Source organism: Camelus ferus, chromosome 29 (genome assembly GCF_009834535.1).
Source record: "Camelus ferus isolate YT-003-E chromosome 29, BCGSAC_Cfer_1.0, whole genome shotgun sequence".
In the NCBI taxonomy this organism is placed as follows: Eukaryota; Metazoa; Chordata; class Mammalia; order Artiodactyla; family Camelidae; genus Camelus; species Camelus ferus.
The window spans coordinates 25,576,073-25,596,174 of NC_045724.1; the positions used below are offsets into that span (position 1 = coordinate 25,576,073).

The 20,102-nt window shown below is 46.5% G+C and overlaps 1 protein-coding gene across 1 annotated transcript in view; it reads right to left on the minus strand.

The window, feature by feature from the left end:
* The window catches only part of RP1 (RP1 axonemal microtubule associated), a 235,699-nt gene that overhangs the window by 10,085 nt on the left and 205,512 nt on the right, over positions 1-20,102 (minus strand). Inside the window, exon 30 of the mRNA XM_032469958.1 lies at positions 8,703-8,922. Coding sequence (XP_032325849.1) covers positions 8,703-8,922 — 220 coding nt within the window. The remainder of the gene's footprint in view (positions 1-8,702; positions 8,923-20,102) is intronic.

Consider the following 20,102-nt stretch of genomic DNA (forward strand, 5'->3'; position numbering starts at 1 on the left):
TTTTTCAAAAAGCGCTCAGTGAGGTACCAGCAAATTATAATCCACTATATTTGACCTTAGAATTAAAGCAGTTTCTGAGACACTGGTCGAAGCCACTAATTAGGAGAGAGGCTGCTCCTTGCTGATGCTACTAATATGAATAATATCTTGGATACAAAGAGTACTTTTTATTCCAAGATCCTAGAGCTCTTTCTAAATCACGCTCCTGGCAATTGAACAGTTGCATTTATAGAAATTCACATTAACACTTTCCAAAGAACTCAGACATGAAAATCCAACAAGTAAGAAAACAAGGTACGTGAGAAACACGGCCTGTTTCCATCAGGCCTGACCTTTAAAGAGACAAACGCGGGGTGCTGGGAAACGGTGGAGGCAGAGAAGATAAATCAGTTTCTTTGTGCAGTCTTACAGAGTCTAAAATGCCCCAGGGTGAGACCCAGCTGAGCTTGAGCAGGAAATTTAGAGCACTTGTTATTTGAGGACAACCAAAGAAATCTTATAAAGAACCTATCAGGAAGAGCTGGTCTTACAGCCTGTGTGACCGTATGAACTGAGCTAAGCCACTGCGCATGGAAGCAGGTGTGTAGACAAGCAGGACCAGAAGTCTTTGCAGAGAAACAGTGCTTCCGTTTACCGAGAATTTTTTCTTCGTTTCAGATGAAGAGTGAAGTAGTTTACAATTTAAAAATGGGGGGGGGGCATTTAAAACTATATAACATAAAAAATTACTTCATAGTTAAAGGTTTTAAGAAGTACATATCAAAAATTATTGAGAACAGAGACTACATCACAGACACAGAAAACAAACTTGTGTTCAACAAAGGAGAAAGGGAGTGGGGGAGGGGTACATTAGGAGCTTGGGAATAACGGTTACACACTATTACATATAAAACAGACAAACAACAAGGACCTACTGTACAGCACAGCGAACTGTATTCAGTATCTTGTAATAAACCAGAATGGAGAAGAATATGAAAAACAATTAATAAATATGTATATATAAGTGAATCACTTTGCTGTGCACCAGAAACTAACAGAACATTGTAAATCAACTATACTTCAATAAAAAAATTTTCTAAAGGAAAAAGATTATTTAGAACAGAGACTATATATTTATAGCATGAACAGCGCAGCCGTCCCTCAGTCATGCTACATGCCCGTGGGCACATCGTGTTCCTTGCCTGCCACCTGCACGTGCCTCAAATACTTCTCAGCACTCTTTTTCCAGAAGCTTCTATATATTAAGTTTAATAAACAGGCACAGAAAAACGAAAACAAAACAAAACAAAACTCAACTTGCCATCTACATCCAAAGAAAGAGAAATAAATGTACCAGAAATTTTAAACAAAGTGATTACCATAGATGAGCACTCAGTTTTATCCTCAAACAACATCAAGAAGCATCACGAAGTTTAAGCTGGAAGCTGAAAGAAAGCACGTGGTCCCGCTGGGGGAGACGGGCGCTTCGCTGGGATCTGCACCAGTGACTCTGCCGGTACTGGGCAGCACAGTTCGCTAAGCGTTGGCTATAGCTCTGCAATGGAAGTATGTAGATTCTTTCAAAAAATGCTAAATGCATCACAATAGATTCTAACTCCTGACTTTCTCGTGATTCTTAGGGCAATATAAAATTCTTCCTATCCGACAATGCAGCAGGGAAATTCAAAGATTGCTCAGTTACCACGTTGCTTCACACACCCTAAAACACCACGTGCTACAGCAGCACAAGAAGATGGCAGCGAACCCTTCTTCAGTGCCTGTCCTTGGGCATGAAAGTCTGTGCTCAGTGTCCTTTGTTTAAAGACAGGGCCATATGTTCTACCAACAGACGTGCATTCTGACAAAGTACCTTTAAGAGAGGGACACCCCACACCCAAGGGATGAACTCCTGAAGGATCCCGCGGATAAGTCCAAAATGTGAGTCAGAAGAGAACGTACAATTAGCCCGCATACTTGAAAAATACCAGGATGCGGTTCCAGATGTCTGTGCCACACAGAATGGAAAAGACCATTTTACTTGGACAAATTCAAAGACAGGTATTAACCCATCACCCTGACTACGAACAACCGTTCCTGGAGCACTGAATTTTAAGAAGATATGAATGTATCTGTCACCCTCGCCAAAAGTATATGAAAGAGTTAACTTGCTGATTTAGGCCACCCATATAGTTTGAACATTTCCCCCGAAAATGTTTAAATGTCCTTTTTACCATAGTTGATGTTGAATTTTTCTTTCTGACACTTCGGCTGCTTACGACAGCCCTCCTCACCCCACCCTCTGCCACAGCTGTCATCCAACTCATTTGACACCTGCGCCACCTGTTTTCCCCGTCTGGGGGGCACTTTTTTCACTTGTGTCTGTAACGCCACCACCTTCAACACTCTCATCCTGCGTTCACCTATAGTCACTGTAGTTTCCACTGCCTCCCCACCTCTCAAGGCGTGCTCAGCGCGGTGTCACTGTCAGAGCTCGGCGCTGCCAGGCTGCAGGAACTTGCAGACTGCACACTGAGACGTAACGCCGTCTCACTAAGGACAGGAAAACCTTTCACATTTCCCCTGTGGGGTTTTTCTTCCCCAGGCATCATTTTGGGGCAGAGTCTGTGCTAAGTGTCTGCCAGCATCACCTCCAAGCATTCACATCTCCAAAAATAGTGTCCTTAAGATTTGCCTTCAAGGAGCCCTGGGTTCTCCGGCTTCTGCTGACTGCACACACGGAGCTAAAAGCCCTCCACTTGTCTCCCTGTATATTTACGTGTACACTGTATATATTTGCTGTTCCTGGGGACACAGAAGTCCTTCATCACAGGGATATATTAAAGATGTCGCATGGCTGGGGAGGAAACAGAAATACGATTTTTTTTTCACTGGAAGTTAACCGGAGGGGAGCCAAAGGCTTGATGGGCCGGGAGTCTCCTCGAGGACAGGTTAAGAGGGAGGAGGCAATCCTCAAAGAGGAGGTGGAGAGAGATCGCTCAGGGGCGGCCAAGGAGAGCAGAGGGCGGTGCTCACGGCACGGGGGTCCTGCCCGCATCCCGGGTGGATCCAGGAACTAAGGCAAACGCACGGAATGAGAACAATCCTAAACGGATCAGCTTTCGACCAAGAGAACCCAAGCTTTACGCTGGAGTTTACTGAGCTTAGATTCTCCCCACCGGCCGCCCTGCATATCTAGCTCCCCACGCTTAGAGAAGGGGCCCCCAAAGGGTCTCTGGCCAGTCAGCCTCCCAAGGGTCTCCAGTTGGCAGATGACCTGGGGCCACGACCTCTCAGGGCCCTTCCCCTCCATCCTGGGAGAGAAACTCTTGGCACATTTCAGGCCCTGCCAGGCTTGGGTGACACAGACAAGAACTCATAGAGTCTAAGGAAAAGGCTAAAGGACCGTGAACCTCACACGTGTCCCCATCTCCCTGTCAAAGTGCACACGGTATGTTTAGTGAATGTAGGTGTGGGGGTTTTTTTCCTGAACACTTTCTCAATCAGGGAAAAGATATGATTGTTCATTTGGGGGACTTCCCCAGGGCTGGCTTTTCAGCCAGGATGATCCAACGGTCCCAGGTAATACTGCATGACTGCCCCGCCGAGAGCTCGTGCAGCCCCCGGGAGCCAGCCCCTCTCTGCGCGTGGGCGCCGGGCCCGGGAGCACTGAGGGGGCCCGCACCGCCTCAGGGAGTGAGCACCAGCACCGGGGGGCCTCCACCGGCAGCCCGACTTCACGTCCCTGCGACTAAGCTCTCGGCTGAGTCTCAAGTTTGGTCTAATTAATGGACTGTTTCGGTGTTTTCTTGCAGGTCACCAAGAATTGAGCCTTCTCAGCGCTCACTGTGAGTGACCACGTGCTGCGAGCTGCCCCGAGGACTCACGCTCAGACACAGACGGTGAGTGAGACTCGGCGGTAAGCACGGGCGGGCACCTCCATCTGCACTGAAGGCTCGGTGGTTCAGGGCTGAATCTTCCTGTGCCTGTTGGTTGAAATTATTTGTCTTATCGCCGAAAATGAAGTACCTCTGAGGTATAGAAAGAAAAGAAGTGCAGGGGACGGAGGGAGAAGGGTTTCTAGCTGAGAAGGTCCCTGGACCAGAGGCCTGACCAAAAGGTGAAGGAACTGGCCATGCAGAGGCCGGAGGAGGCGGGGGACAGTGTGCAGGGCAGAAAGACCAAGGCCTGGGAGCCGAGGGGACAGCCTGCCTGGAGCTTCAGGGGCCACGGAGGCTGGAGCTGGGGCAGGCCGGAGAAGGACTTGCAGGAGGCATCGATGAGCCAGGCTGTCACTCCGAGTGAGCTGGGAGCCCTTCAGGGGCGTTGCAAGCCAAGGAGTGACATGATCTGACTGACATGTTAAGAGGGCCCCTCTGGCTTTGGGGCTGAGAATAGCCTGGCTTCTGCCCGCGGTGTTCTTTGTGGTTGTCCTCCCATCGCAACAGCAGCGACGCACCGGGAAGGGAGCAGGAGGGGGCCGAGTCTAAGGGAGAGGACGAAGGAGTGAATCCGGTGTGCCCGAGGGCCTCCCAGCTGCCAGCCCTGCAGCCACGTGGTCTCACGCCTGCTGGAAACCCCACCTGGTCACCTTACAGTTTGTCTGGAATGGTCCCAACACATCCCTTGCCCAGGCGTGAGGATTAACGGGGCCCCTCTCTCTCTCAAGGGCGCCTGCTCAGGACGGCCAGCGAGCACCCTAGCACGGGTATCACAGCCCGTTTCACAGGCAAAGAACCGAGACTGAGAAAAGCCTGCGTGATCTGCCCCCGTTCAGGAAGCCAGCGGGTGAGGCCAGGATTTGAGGCCAGACTCTGCTTCTCTGAGCTTCAGCCATCGCGTGGATGAAAGGGTCTTCGCTTAGCTGCTCCCGTCCGGAACTCGCTGCAGATTGTCAGCAAGCCTTTCAGAAAGACACCTCTTTTCTCACTACTTAAAGTCTGATAAACACAAATATTCTGAAGCAGACACATGTCTGCTCTGACGGTCCTTTCTTACTTTTGCTCACAGTTATTTCTTGATTTGAAGGAAACCGCTAAGCACATCTCCATTGTGCTTGTCAAAACCTAGCACCAAGCGCCTTTTCACCCCCAGGTGGGGCCCCAGCCTCACGTCCCATTACCACCCGTCTCTTGTGCAGAAAGCTTGGAGCCAGAACTTGTGAAGGGGCCACTGCGGGCTGGCTGGGCTTTGTTGTCAGCTCTGGGCACTCCTGTCCGGCCATTAACTACAGATTCTGCGGGACAACCAACCGAGGACGGTCAGCACCTCCCCGTGCCCTCCTCACCAACGGCAGACGGCCAGACAGGGGGCACCAGGAGGAAGATGTGTGTGAACACGTTCCGCCCTGCCGGGGCTGGAGTCCAGGAAAAGGTCGCTCGGATCCCACCAGCCATCCAGTCCAGCCCCAGCGTGATGACTTAGACACTAATATCCCCAAAACTCTTCTTCTTTTGAAAGCACGCCAGGAATCTTTGGGAAAGAGGAGGCTAAGCTGCAAATTAACTGGCCCAGAGTGTAAGCGCCAGCTGCAGTGAGAGTGCTCTCTCTGTGCTGCTAAATTAAAAATACAGATAAACCTCCAGCGGGTCCCTAGGCCTCTATCCAGCCTGGCAACCTGAAGTACTAACAGCTGAATTAAAAAAGAAAAAATCCTTCACTCCCTCTTTGTGCTCCTCCCTGGGCTGGCTGCAGGGTGTTCTGGCAGACGGACAGACAGCCATGAGCTGTTGAAGGTCAACCCACCCCCCTTAGTCCTCCTTTCAAACCCAACCCAGAGAAGCATCAATCCAGTGGCTGTCATCTCCTCTTCCTGACTTCCATGACGTCACAGGAATAGTTAATGAACCCCTCAGCGGCACCAAAAGCCACCTTCCAAAGGAGATGCTGGCCCCTTGAACGGTTCCATACTCACCAGTATGTTCTGATCCCTAGTTAATGCCTCAACACTGAGGTGTCATTATTTTTTCATTTTCTTATTTTAATGATTTCCTCCTAACTGTTCAGTCCGGGAAAGGGGTGGTTGGAATGATTTGTCAGAACTGGAGAAAAGTAAGAAGACTGGTTGAGGTTAGCACCAGGCAGCCCGTGTGACACTGTATTGTTTTGAAGGAGAGAATGTCTTAAGAAATGGTGGTTGTGTTTCAGCTAAGAAATTACCCCTTTAAATGGGAAAGGCTGATGGGCAAAGCTTCATTAGCTAGTCTGGGAAAAGGATGAGCAGGAAGACACAGGGGAGGCACGCCGAGCCTTCACTGCCGCTCAAGGTAAATGAGCCCCAAAGCGACAGTTCATTTAAAGTACAGTGGACTTTCTTTTGTCTCTTGCACTTTTTTTTAAATCCATACAGCTGCTTTCCACATTTCTTTGCATGTAACAAATTGTGCAGCTATGTCACCCAGGAGGCAAGGGGAAGAAGCAAAACAGTTGCCTAACAGAGTTTAAATAAAGTTCATTTAAAAATAACGCAGCCTTTCCAAACACTGCAAGTTGAGAAGTAACGAATAAAGTCAGCCAACAAGATTTCTTCTCCTACCGATACTATGGGTTTTGAAATTCTTCTATACGTCAGGGTTAAAAAGCAGAATGATTTCTGGACAAATGTTAGCAACTGAGTGAACAGTACAGATGACATCCCGCCTAGTGTGGTGACGGGGTGGGAACCAGGGTCCTGAATTTCTTAGGGCTCTTCTGTCTTTCCCACTTCAGCCTTCTGGGCATCCCTGGACACTGCTGCCACCGTCACAGGACTGACTGTAGGACAGCTGAAACCACCGGGGTCTGGCCCTCTATGCATCGAGTGAGATTTTAGAAGAAAAAGTGCTTTTGCCAACTGTCAAAATATATGTACAAATATAAAGAATTAGTAGTATAAAGACATTTCTCCACTCATTAACTTGGTCTCATCCTAAATCTTTCTTGCCGTATCTGAATGAACCAAGTATTTCTACAGCACATCCTAACAGGGACCGAGGACATGTGAAGGAAGCCCTGCTGGGAGATGAGGTCAATCAACGTGGAGTTGGCGAAGGAGAAGACTCTCCATGTAAGTGCAGAGTAAACAGTGCTGAGGCCGAGGGGCGGGGATGTGATGGGTTCAAAGCCTCAGTGAGCCTCCTAGTGAAGTCCTCCCAGGGAGGCAGAAGAAGAGAAACTGACGGGAGGGGCAAATCGCGGAGTCGTTAGAGGGCGGGCAACGAGAGTCATGAAAGGCGAACAACTCCAGGGCAGGAGCCCTGTGTGCACGGTGCACACTACTCCTCGCAGACAGTAGGCACCTAACACCCGTTGGTAGACATGTGTTTACCTTTGCGTGTGAAATGGTTGAGTGAACAGACGATGATTGGACATTAAAGATGATGAGACGCTGGATCACCCCACGGGACACCGGCGCTCCGGGCAGGAAAGAGGACAGAGGTGTTGAAAATGAAGGCTGTTGGTCCTCTGGGCAGAGGGAACCATGGAAGCCAGGGAGCGGCTCAACGGGCAGGAAGAATCCAGCATTCCAACCCACACCTTCAGGCGACAAGGACCAAGTGGAGCCAGCGATACATACAGACAAAAATCAGAGGGAACAGTGAAGAACTCAGTTGGTATCATGGGCTGGAGGTCAGGGTTGGAGAGAGATTTGATAGTTGTGAGGTCAGGGTTGGAGAGAGATTTGATAGTTGTGATGGTGAAAGCTAGTATTTACTGCATGATTACGACGTGTCGAGAACTAAGTACCACCAGTACATTATCCTAAAGACCGAGTGCATTAGCTCATGGACTCAGAACAGTCCTATGACACAGGCACTATTTTTATTCCCGTTTTATAGATGAGGCAATGCTGGCCAAGGGTGGCTAAGAGACTTGCCTGGGGTGACACGGCAAAACACACCTGCCACGCCCAGACTCCCCCAGTGTGTCTGCTTTCAGAGCCTCCAGGAACCTCTGCCCCTCAAACGAGGGAGCGACAGAGTCGGGTACAGTAGAGGGGTCGGGAGGCTGAGAAAACGCACGCGCTCACACACAGGCATTTACTTTGGTAGCAGCAATAACAAGGTGGTTATCGGAGAGACAGGAAGCGGATGGAGAGAAAATTAAGGCAATGTGTGAGTTCGCTTTCAGGCAAACAAACAAAACAGAACCTCGGTAAGTGAACTCAGGTGCTCCTAAGTTCATGACTGGTGACATTTGTTCACAGGGTGTAGCCAAGAAGAAAGTCACACTTAAATGGCTACCAAAAGAGTTTACAGAAAGATGAACTGACAATATGCATACACCCTGTTGTGGATGTTTTGCCCCTGACAGCCAGACAAGTGTCAGTCCCAAAGCCCTAATGCTCTGAGTCAGGCAGAGACTAAAATCAGCCTGTAGGGCGAATCTGCCAGCCCCAGTGCTCACACAGTCCAGGAGCTAAAAATGCTTCTTACTGTTCTTGATGGTTAAAAATAATAATAAAGCAGAATACCATTCTTTGACAAGTGAAAATTATACAAAATTCTAATTTCAGGGTCCACAAATAAAGGTTTCCTGGGACACAGCCATTCCATTAGCTGACATAGTGGCTGCAGCAGCTGTCTCACTAGCTGGCAAAGTTGAGCAGTTTTGAGAGAATCCACAGCCCACGAAGCATAATATCTAGTGTCTGGCCCTTTACAGAAGAAGGTTGCTGACCTCTGTTCTAACTCATCTCAGTGATTTAAAAATTTGATACACATCACAAAGGAAGTGAAATTAGATACCTGGCAAAGGTGCTTTGCTAGTTCCCACAACGGGCATTTCTTTCCATGTGTCTCCGTCATTTTCATCCTCAGCTATCCAGGAATCAACAGGTAAACAAAACAGCTCACGTGTGTCTATATTTTCAAGTCTAATTTCTTCCAAATACCACCTGGGATCGTTTCCACTGTTGTCATGTCCAACACGTACTTTATAAATGTCACCAATATCTTTAAGATTTATCTGCAACACAAAAGAGAACAGGGTAAATAAAACTCCCTACATCTCCAGTTTGATTTTTCAAATTGCATATTCATATCCAATTTTGAACTTGATGGCTACTTTCCCCCTCACAGACTCCTTATTGATCTCCCTTAGGACTAGTTACTGGTAACACCATGAAATGTCAAAGAACAGATCCACTGACCACGGACAAACCAACAGATTAAATCTAACTAGTTGTTATTACATCATTTTTAGCAACTGTTATCTTGCAAAGTAAATTTTTTGTAATTATTGATGTGCACTAGTTATTCAGTAGTTAGACCTGAAGAATAAAATAACCTAATAAAATGATAAGATAGTAACAGATTAAAATAAAATTGCCTTCAACCTGAGAACCAAAGGTTTATCCAGGCAAGGAAGTCTGCTTAAACAGACATTTGAAAGTCAATCAGTGTAACCCATGATGTTGAGAGGTAAAAGAAGAAGAGAAATAGCATCTGATAAAATTCAACCCATTTATAATAAAAACTCTCACAAAAATAGGAAGAGCATTTACCAAAAAGAAAATAAAACTGTAGCTAATACTATACTTAATGGTAAAAGACTGAATGCTTTTCCACTAAGAAGGGACCATGGTGAGGAGTCTGTGTTCTGCACTTTTATGCAATGCAGTGCTGAAAGTTCCAACCAGTGCAATAACACAAGAAAAGGAAATCAAGTGCACACAGTTCTAAATTCTTAGACATGATACAAAAAGCATGAGCTATAAAAGAAAAAAATGATAAATTGGATCTCATCAAAATTTTAAAACTTTGGCTCTGTAAAAACACTTTTAAAAGATGAAAAGACAAGCTACAGACTGACAGAAGTTATTTGCAAACCACATATCTGATAGAGGACTCATATCCATATATAATACGTATTTAAATCAAGGATATATAGCTTTAAGTGTATATATGTAAAAAACGAACTTCTCAAAAAACATTAAAAAAAATCCAATTAGAAATGGGCAAATGATACGAAGAGACATTTTAACAAAGAGGATATATCAATGGCAAATAAGCACATGCCAGTATGTTCTGTATTAGGGAAACACAAATTAAAGACACAGCTAAAATAAAAACTAACACCACCACCAAATGCTGGCACGGGTGCAAAAAACTGGATCTCTGATACATTTCATACATCGTTGCTGGGACGGTAAATAGTAGTCAGTCTAGAAAACAGTTTGGCACTTTCTGTAAAAAAACTAAAGATACACTACCATACCACTTAGCAATTGCACTCCTGGCATTTATTCCAAAGATAGGAAAACTTACGTCCACACAAAGACCTGTACACAATGGCCTAACATCTTTATTTATAACAGTTCCAAACTAATAACAACCAAAGTGTCCCTCAGTGGGTGAATGTGGTACGTCCATACGATAGACCACTACTCAGCCATAAAAAGGAATAAACTATCAATACCTGCGACAACTGGATGGATCTCAGGGCATTATAATAAATGAAAAGGAAAACTACTCTCAAAAGTCACATGCTGTATAATCCCAATTATGTAACATCCTCAAAATGACAAAATTAGAGATTAAAAACAGTGGTGTTTGCCAGGGACGGTGGAGGTGCGTGGGTGGGGGCGGGGCTGTGACTGTGAAGGGGGGTGAAATAGCTCTCTGTCTTGTTCACGGTGGCGGTTACATGAATCTAGCACCTGATAAAATGGCATGCAGTGATACACAGCAACGCCTAAGTCTTGATTTGACACTGAATTGTAACTATGTAACATCAACCCACTGGAGGAGATCTGGGTGGAGATGGTATGTGAAATCTTTCTCTACTATCTTGGCAACTTCCTGTGGATGTATAATTATTAAAGAATCAAAAGTTTAAAAAAATAAAAACACGCACTTACCAGCCATCTTTTTTATGTTTAGCAAGGCCATCTAGAGACCTCATCCCCGAGGGATGAGGGATTTTTGTCTGCACAGTGAGCTGTCCTCTACACTACTGTCCAGCTCACCGATTTAGACACAGGGTGAGTCCCCTCTTTAGTTGGTTGTTGCGGGTGTGCAAGGACCCAGGCACTCTTTCTTCACCTTGGTGTAACATCTCCTTTTTCCTGGGCTACTTGAATTACTCACAATTCTCCGAGTCTTTTCCTTCCTTCCCACACGGATAGAAATACATTTTTGTACTTATAAACAGATACATAATTAAAATATGAAACAAAATAGTCATATATTTAAGATACTCATAAAGTAAATGTGTAGTTTTTAATTTTAATACATTTGCATCTGTAGACGATATAAACAATTTGCAAAATGTAGGAGAGATGGAATTTGCTCACCATTTAAATTGCTAATGATTTGGGTTTTTTCCCCTAATTTCTTCCCTTTATATTCCAGGTAATAAAAACTGTGCTATGCTGAATGACATCAAAATTATCCAAAATCATGGACACATTGAAAGAGAAGATTCCCGCAGTCAGACATTCTGCTCTGCGGGTAGCTTTTCCCGTTGCATTTGGCAGATTGTTTTCATCTTTTACAGAAGTGAATTTATTACAGTTTCAAATGGCACAGGGCTTTACAGGAATCCCATTTATTAACACTCCTTTATTTATTAAAATCAATAAATAATTAAACATATACTGTTATATATACCCTTCTTTGCATTACAACTACATTTTGTACATTTTATATTCACTTTTCTCTTTTGAATATAATTACTAATTCATGGCTTTTCACCATCCACTTGTTTCAATTAACTATTATGATTATTATCACTGTTATGAGGACATGCTCAGCCAGGGCAAGCCCCTTTGAAGTTTCTCTTCTGTCCTTCAGCCCTGCCCCTGATATTTCTGAAGCCATCATGGGTTCTAGACTGATTCCGTTTTTTCCCCGCTGGAAGACGTGGCCTCAATTCCCCACCCAGCTATCCCGGCTCTTTGCAGTGGCAGGCACAATTACGCACTAGTAGGGACAAAACACGGGCACGCGGGACACTGGAGAGGGGTGGGTGGGCGGAAGTGCTGTTGGGACGATTACTGATGATGGATTTAAAAACACGCATCTTTTTAAGGTCGTGAGTTTACGCCCATCTTCCCGGCTGAGCACATTAAGTGGCTTTCTTTGCTCTTCGTAGGGTGTGAGGTCTCAACAACCAGAGTCCACCTGTGCTGACAGCCTGATGCTCACCGCCAGCAGAAGAGGTCAGCGTTGGCACCTCCTTCTACGGAGCAGAGGCACGGAAAGCACCGCACTGGCCATCATTGCTCAGGAACGCAGAACACGGACTCAAACCCGCAAGCACGATCATTTCTTTCAGAAAACACAAGCCTGCTGAAATCGGTGTGAGTGCGCTTCTGTAAATTAATCGTAAGGTCTGGCAGCATCTGTTTTTTAATGATCACCTCCAGGGCTGTCCTCAGCACGCCCACAGATGCCCCCGTGTATCCGGATGAGGGTCTCTTCCCACTGGTTTTGTGCAGAACTTAAGGATCTTTTCCATTTACATGTGATGGGCTTTCTATGACTCTAGAAACTTTGTTCCATTCTAGTTTTTAACGTCTATTATTATATTCTCTTGTTTCTTTTCCCAAAACACCTTGGTTTACTTTTTGTTCTCAATCTTCCACCCTGCCTCACTTTCTCTATTTTTCTTTTTTTTCCTTCTGGGAGGTCATTTCTGGCATGTCTCTCAGCGCTGATTCAGTCTTGGCCCAGATTTAAACATGCATTTTTGTTCTGTTGTTGCAGTCTTTATTTCTAAGCCACCTCCAGCTTTGCCCCCCAGCTTGCTGCTTGTCTCGGGACACTCTCTTCTTGGATTCCTGGGGACCAAGAATTCTTCCTGTCTTGTGAGGACACCGCGGTAGGGCAGTTCACCTCTCCCCACCCTTGCGGCCCCACCCTGCCCCTTCTCTGTCATCCAGGCACAGTGAACCCCAGCCACTCCCTGAGTTCTCTCTGTGGCGAAGCGTCTCTGGGCTTCACTCCGGAACACTGCCACCTTCACAGACGCCCTCTGTCACCATCAATACCCTCCTACTTTCTGGTCGCTGGTATCTGAGATTTGCAGCATCCGCCTTGTTCTGAGATCCTGACAGCAAAGGTCCCTCTGCTTGAAGAAAAAGCAGAGCATATAGTAATCCGCCTCTCACGGCAGCTCCCTGGGGGCAGGGACAGGCAGACGGCTTTCCCACCAGGCAGACACCCTGACAAGCCCAGGGTGCCAGGCAGGTGCTGCCCGTGCCTCGTCCCCTTCCTTGAGGCCGGCGCTGTCCTCACGTAAAGCTGAGCCCCGCGTCCTACCCCAGCGCCACTCAGATGTCCCTCCGCATCACGACGTTGGCAGCCTCAGTTTTCCACGCTGAGATTTTCACTGTTACTGCGTCTTCATGTGTTCATTGCCAGGTCGATGCTATTCTGAACAAAAAGCCTCATCCTAAATAAAGCTGACTTTTTTTTTTTTTTTAATAAAATACCATTTCTTGGGGCTGGTAGAAGTCAGAGGGCAGGAAAGCTGTCAGAACACGCCAGCATTAGCATAAGGCTTACTTCAGCCACAGTTTGCATTTCTGCAAAGACACTCCTTATTGAATCCATTTCACAGTTGAGGAAATTGAGCTAAGGCAGCTAGTCCAAGGCTGCACAGGAAGCATGCAAATGCACGAGGCAGCCCGCCAGCTCATTTGGTTCAAAACTGTCAGTCAGGCTCGTTCTTAACCAAGGCAGCTGAAGACGACCTTGGTGTGAGAAGATGACCCAGGCACTTGTTGGGAACATATCCCATCTCTGCAGTGTTAAAAAGGACCGAGAGTTTCCATTTGGATGTTGTTTTTCTCTCATTTTATAGAAAAAAACTCTGTCTGTGAGCACTTAGGTTGGCCAAGCTTTATAATACGAAAACTAAGCTCCATGAGGAGCTGTCCCCTTTGCCAATTATGAAGTGGCTTTCATAGTTCTTTGGTGAAAATAAAACGAAGTAGGCCGCATTTTCATGACGGCTTTCTCTGTAAGTGGGATTCTGTAATGTTCCAAGTCTAATAAATTAAAATGAAGAGCACATCTTATTTTTAAAGAAAAATGTTTTACTTTAGGTCTGTGTGGACATCAGGAGACTTAACAGATAGAATAATGAAATGTTCTGGAGTCATTTACAAAAAAAATTCTATGTAAGTGAAGAAACTGTTTAGAAAATCAATCGTGACACGATTTTCCTCTGTGTTAAACATGGTTTCATTCTGCACACACGAAATCACACATTCTACTTCTCCGAGTCACTGTGAGTTTCAGGCGCTCCTGCCGTTACTCAGACCCCACTCTGTTTGGTCTCGTTCCCCACCTCCCTGCCAGGCAGGCTCCTCACCGGCTACCAGAGGCTACGCGCCTTCTCCATCAGTAGCTGTCCCTTACCAACCTCCTGGCCCAGAGCCATGCCCAGGCCTTTCCTCCACCCTTCCAAGCCCTAGACAGACTTCCAGCTTGCTCCCAGCTCCTCCAGAAGCACCCCCAAAACAGCAACCCTAACCTGCACTGGCCTTTGTCTCTGAATTCCCCCGGCTCTTAATTATTCATGCATTCAGGCACTCATGCAAAACCTGTTCTTGAGAGCCATTATATACATGAGGCACCGTTCTAGGCACTGGGGAGAGACAGCAAGGAGTCAAACAGACAGGGTACCCACTCTTGTGACACATGCCTTCCAGGGGGATGAGAGAGACAATAAACACACAGGAGAACACAGCAATGATGTGCAGCTCTCTGCATTCTACATCGGATGCCCAGAAAAGGCCTCTCTGAGAAGGTGACACTCAGGCTGAGATCTGAATGACAAAAAGATATTTGGCGGGTGGATCTTAGCAGAGGAAGCATTGGCAGCAGAGGGAAAAGCTACCACAGTCTTTGAATAGCCCGAACGTGGGGATGAGTTTGGATGGTCTGAGCGTGAGGCAGAAAGAAGTTCCCTGGGCTGTCTGGCCAGAGAAGCAGGGAATGGATGAAGGACAGAGAGGCAGACAGGTGCCCTCCATCAGGGGTGGGATTGGAAGCAGGAGATAACATGATCTGCCTTTTGTCTTAAAAAGATTCCCTTGACTGCTCTGCAAAAGGAGGATTGCAAGGTGCTAAAGTGAAAGCAGGGGGGACCATGGAAGAGCCTGGGGTGTCGTCTGGGTGAGAGAGCATGGGGACCTTGACTAGGATGTTGGAAACGGGCATGCGGGGAGAAGAAGGACTCTGAATGCATTCGGAGGAACATCCTCTTGTCGTGTGCTTGATCTGACTACACCCTCATCCAATGCCGTGTACTTGATCTGGCTACATCCTTAATTTCTTGGGCTGAAATTCCACCTAATTTGCCTTTATACTTCCAGGTCAGAAACTATTCCAGTCAGAGTTTAGTCGGTCTGTTCTTTTCCCCGGCTTTTGTTCACGTTGGCCATCTCACATCCTTTCGTGCCTTCCTTCCATTGGCCTCTCCACGCGTCCCCAGTTGTACGAGGCCATACAGAGGCCTCTGATGAAAGTCCCTGCTATTGGCTGCTAATGTGTTCTTACTTTTGTCCCTTTATACATTTTAGAGCGCAGCTTTTTTAGTTCGTCCGAGGAATCTCTGTGTAGTCACAGTGACTTTATTCAATAATTTCCCCTTTTTCTCACTGGGATTGTTTATAGCAGGAGAGTAAGGTTTTTATTTTTAAGAGTCTACCTTTCCTTGTCAGCCAAATCCCCCAAAGTTCCACAAACCTGTGAAAGGCAGAGCTGGGCCCCAGCAGTCATCACAGAGCTGGAAGGCGAGGTCGGTAACTCTCAGACAGAGTTCCAGGCAAACTGGGACAGACGGGAATGCCGCACGTGTATGTTCGTGCTGTGTTAAAATTTCTGCAGTAATAGCACCACTAGAAGCAAAGGCAAAATGTTCACGTCTAGACATATTAATCCCCATTTTAATAATTAGGCTATAACTGAACCAACTACGAACTATGTTTCTGAAAAATATTAACATCAGCAAGCAGAACTTCAAGGCAGGCAGGCAGCTAATTTTAAAATTTTAAATATTAGAAGTGGTCTTCCTTCTCTTTCCCTCTCATCTCTCTCTCTCACACACACACACGCACACACATATTTTTGTTGTTGTAAAAGTGCTCCAAGAATTAAAGGGCTGGACATAAGAAAGAATAAAATCATGCCATCTGCAGCAACATGGATGGACCTAGAGATTGTCATTCTAAGGGAAGTAAGCCAGAAAGAGAAAGAAAAATACCATATGAGATCGCTCATATGTAGAATCTAAAGAAAAAAGAGAAAAAGAGGACACTATGAACTCATCTACAAAACAGAAACAGACTCGCAGACACAGTAAACAATCTCATGGTTACTGGGGAAAGCGGGTGGGAAGGGATAAATTTGGGAGTTTGAGAGTTACAAATGTTAGCCACTATATATAACAATAGATTTTTTTAAAGTTTCTGCTGTACAGCACAGGGAACTATGTTCAATATCTCATAATAACCTTCAATGAAAAAGAATATGAAAACAAATGTATGTAGATATGTGCATGACTGAGACATTGTGCTGGACACCAGAAATTGACACATTGTAACTGTACTTCAATTTAAAAAAAAAAGAATTAGAGGGCTGGAAAGCAGCTGACAGTGCTGTCCAATCCATCTGTCTTCCACTAAGAGATCTACCATTGGACCACCCCAGACCATGAAGAAAATTCTAGACTTCCTTTGAAGTCCACCTCAATATTCACATCTTATGTTAGGAACATTATTATCAAACTACATTGTCTGGAGTGTAAAAAATAAACAATGGACATACTCACAGGCTAGAATATTAAAATTGAACCCTTTCCTTGAGTTGGTGCAAATATTAAGTAATGGTTACCAGGTTATTGCTTTATTTAATGAAAGTTCAAGAAAAGAGGTTCAAATTAATTTCTTTTTAACAGCTTTACTGAGATGAAATTGATATACAAAATAACTGTACATACTTAGTGTACATGATGTAATGAGTGGACATGTGTATGCCCATGAAACCATCACCTCCAAGTTTCTTCAAAGAACAGAGTTTTAAAGCTTGGTGTTAACTGGGGAATTAGACAAGCTTTCTAAGTTTCAAAGTCATTCAACAAACATGTCGTCAAGTATTCTGAATGTAGTCCTTCTGTGAACCCCCCATCTGACTCAAGAGTAATTCAGTCACAAGAACAGAATTCTGTGGCGGTAGAGCCGGAAGAGGGAGGAGCTGTGTATGCCAAAGAGATCACCCCAGCAAGGAAAGAAGTGCTAGAACACACATCGAGGTTCTTTTCTGGGGCCGAATTCCCAGTTTTCAGTGGGCCCATGGGCGCTATCATTTTTGGTCAATGGTCAGCCTCTCCAAAGAGAGAAATAAAACCGCTAAAGCGACTTGAGCAGCCTCAGCCGCCAGCTTAACAAGTGAAAGTTCCACCAAACGAGAGAGCACTGAGGAACCGGCCCACGGGAGAGAGAGCTTTGACAACACAGCAACCGGGGCCCTGGCTTCATGGGCAAACTGGGACACAGAATCCCACGTCCCACGCCGCCCACCAACACGCGGAGTCACGTTACAGGGCCTCTTCGCTGCAGACGTCCCTGGGGGAACGCTGGGAAAGCTCACCAGGCTCTGTCTGTTCTCACGATGGCTGTCGGACACCCTGCTCTCGACCGGCAGCGAGGCCGCGTCCTGCCCTGGCCGCACGGCGGCATCTCGGATCCTTCCCGGGGACGCGCGGCGACTCTGAGCAACTCTGAGCGACTCTGAGCGACTCTGAGCTGTGTTTGTTGGGGTTCTGTTTCGGTTTTGCTCTAGAGCCATCTCATGGGCTCATTCCTTCTAGGCTGATATCACCCTCAGGCTCTCTCCCTTCTTAGGATTCCATGAGCACCTTGGAAACTTTCATAAGTCCATTCGTTTTCAGAATTTCAATAAGAATGGGGGGGGGTTCGCATGAAATTAACCCAGTCTCACAGTGGAAACCCAATGAACATTCGAGCTGTTTTTCCGGGGCCGTAACAGCTCTGAGGACTGCCGTCTGCTGGGAGAAGGACTTTCTGCTGAACTTACGTGTTACTTTAAATCCTTGCAGCGAGTCTGTAAGATACACAGAATTCTCTCCTTTTCTGCAGAAGAGGAAATGGAATTCAGAGCAGTTGTGTTATTTGCCCAAAGCACCCTGGTCCCTAAGTTTCAGAGCAGGGACTTTACTCAAGGAAACCGGATTTCATAGAACAAGTCATTTCCACCCAAGGGCACAGGAGAACAGTCTAGATGATCCCACCCTGGGAGGCGAACCCAGTCCACGCAGGAAAGCAAAGCAAAAGTCAACAGGACGGGCAGGCACAGTGGGTGCTCCAGGCACGGGTCGGCTTGTCTCCTCCTTCCTCCCCACCCTCCATGTCTACACAGTCATCCTGCGTGGACGCGGCCCATGTCAGGTGAACTGCTGCGTGGGACTGTCCCTGTGAGAACCAGCTCTCAAAGAGCCTACCACATTCTCCAGGGAATTATGTAATGTTTTGTTGGCAAGAGCAAACGATTAGACAATGTTAAGACTGATTCAGTCAAAATGTCCTTTGCATCTGCTGAGCAGGGCAGGTTTTCCATTTTGCTGTAAGGGAAGTCTGCTCCCCAGGTGGAGGCCTGCTTTACTTGGTGTATTTCTACTCACGTCTGGGGCAAAGAGTAACCATTTTTGCAAATGGTGACACCACACTGTGGCACAATTAAACAGTAGAGCAGAGGCCTGGCCCTGGGAGGGCTGTTCACAAAACTCAGTCCCTCGAGACAGTGCGACAGCCCCGAGGTCCGGAGCGCTGCCCTCGGCCTGCTGGGTGCTGTCAGGGAACTCAGTCTCTGGGTCTGGCTAAAGGGGAACGAGAACTATGCCACGGGAACCGTGTAGATGTTGGGCGTGTCGCCTGCTGTTAGGAGACTCAGGACACTGCTAGAGACGAGGTAGGCGTGATCAGCGTCCGGTGCCTACGGCGTCACTTTCGCACTTGAAACGTGACTCATTTTCCTGGCCTGCAAGCTTTCAAGTCGGGCTGGGCGTCCCCTAACACCCCCTCACCATTGCCCACGGAGTGATTCTTCCAGAAAATGAGAGCTAAAGCTACATTGTGGCTGGTGGCACAGCAGTGTTGATCCCAGTTTAATCTGTTGGCCAGATGGATTAGTGAGAATGAGTTACCACCGGCATTTAAGACACTGAAGTAGCTTCAGGGGATTATCGCACACGTGAGCCCTACGTCCCTCACTTTCTAATTCGGTAGATAAATGGTAGGTAGGTAGGTACGCAGGAAGGAGGGAAGGAAGGAAGGAAGGAAAGAAGGAAGGGAGGGAGGTAGGAAGAAAGGAAGGAAGGGAGGAAAGGAGGAAGGAAGGAAGGAAGGAGAAAGGTGTAGCGATGGAAGGAAAGAGAGAGGGGGACCTGGAACCCTGTAAAAGAGGCTACTCTTGCTTGAGGCATAAAAGTAACATGTACTCATAAGACAAAGGAAAATGAATGGAAATGAAGACTTAAACAAACTTATAGAGGTTTCTAAGATTGATTATGAGAAGCCAGGCCTGAGGATGTTTGAACATTAATCTGTGTATGATCGTGGGATCGGAGCCGCTATGTGCATTTTATAAGGAAACAGCAATCTGGCAAACGGCCGTATTCTCGCGGCACTGACGACATCTGTTTTTCTCTCGGTCTTGCTGCCACGCGGTTGTGCCCACTCTGTAACGTACAGACTAGTCTTAGAGACGAGGATACCAACTGTTCCCAGAACTGACTCCACAAGTATTTTCTACACGAAATTTTAAATGCTTTGAGTAAATTATAACTGAGCCCTCTCCCCAAGACTGCAGTGCGGTCTTTGGTGAGGAGCAGGCAGAGCCTCGCCTCGCTGGGCACAGTGAGGACGGGAGACATGTGGTATGTGAGCTCCCCACTTGGATTTCTCTGTGCAACCTGGGTTCCACGAGAACCATCAAGATCAAGCCGTAAACTTGCATCAACTGAAAGCTGGAAACTTGAGAGAGTCTTGAATCTTTTGAATCTGTGGATTCTACCGATTTCTTTTTAAAGTCGAAATTTTGAAATATGTGTTTAAAACTCACTGGCACTCTCAAGTCTGTCCACGTCACAGATATTTGCGGGCCTGCGTCTGGCAG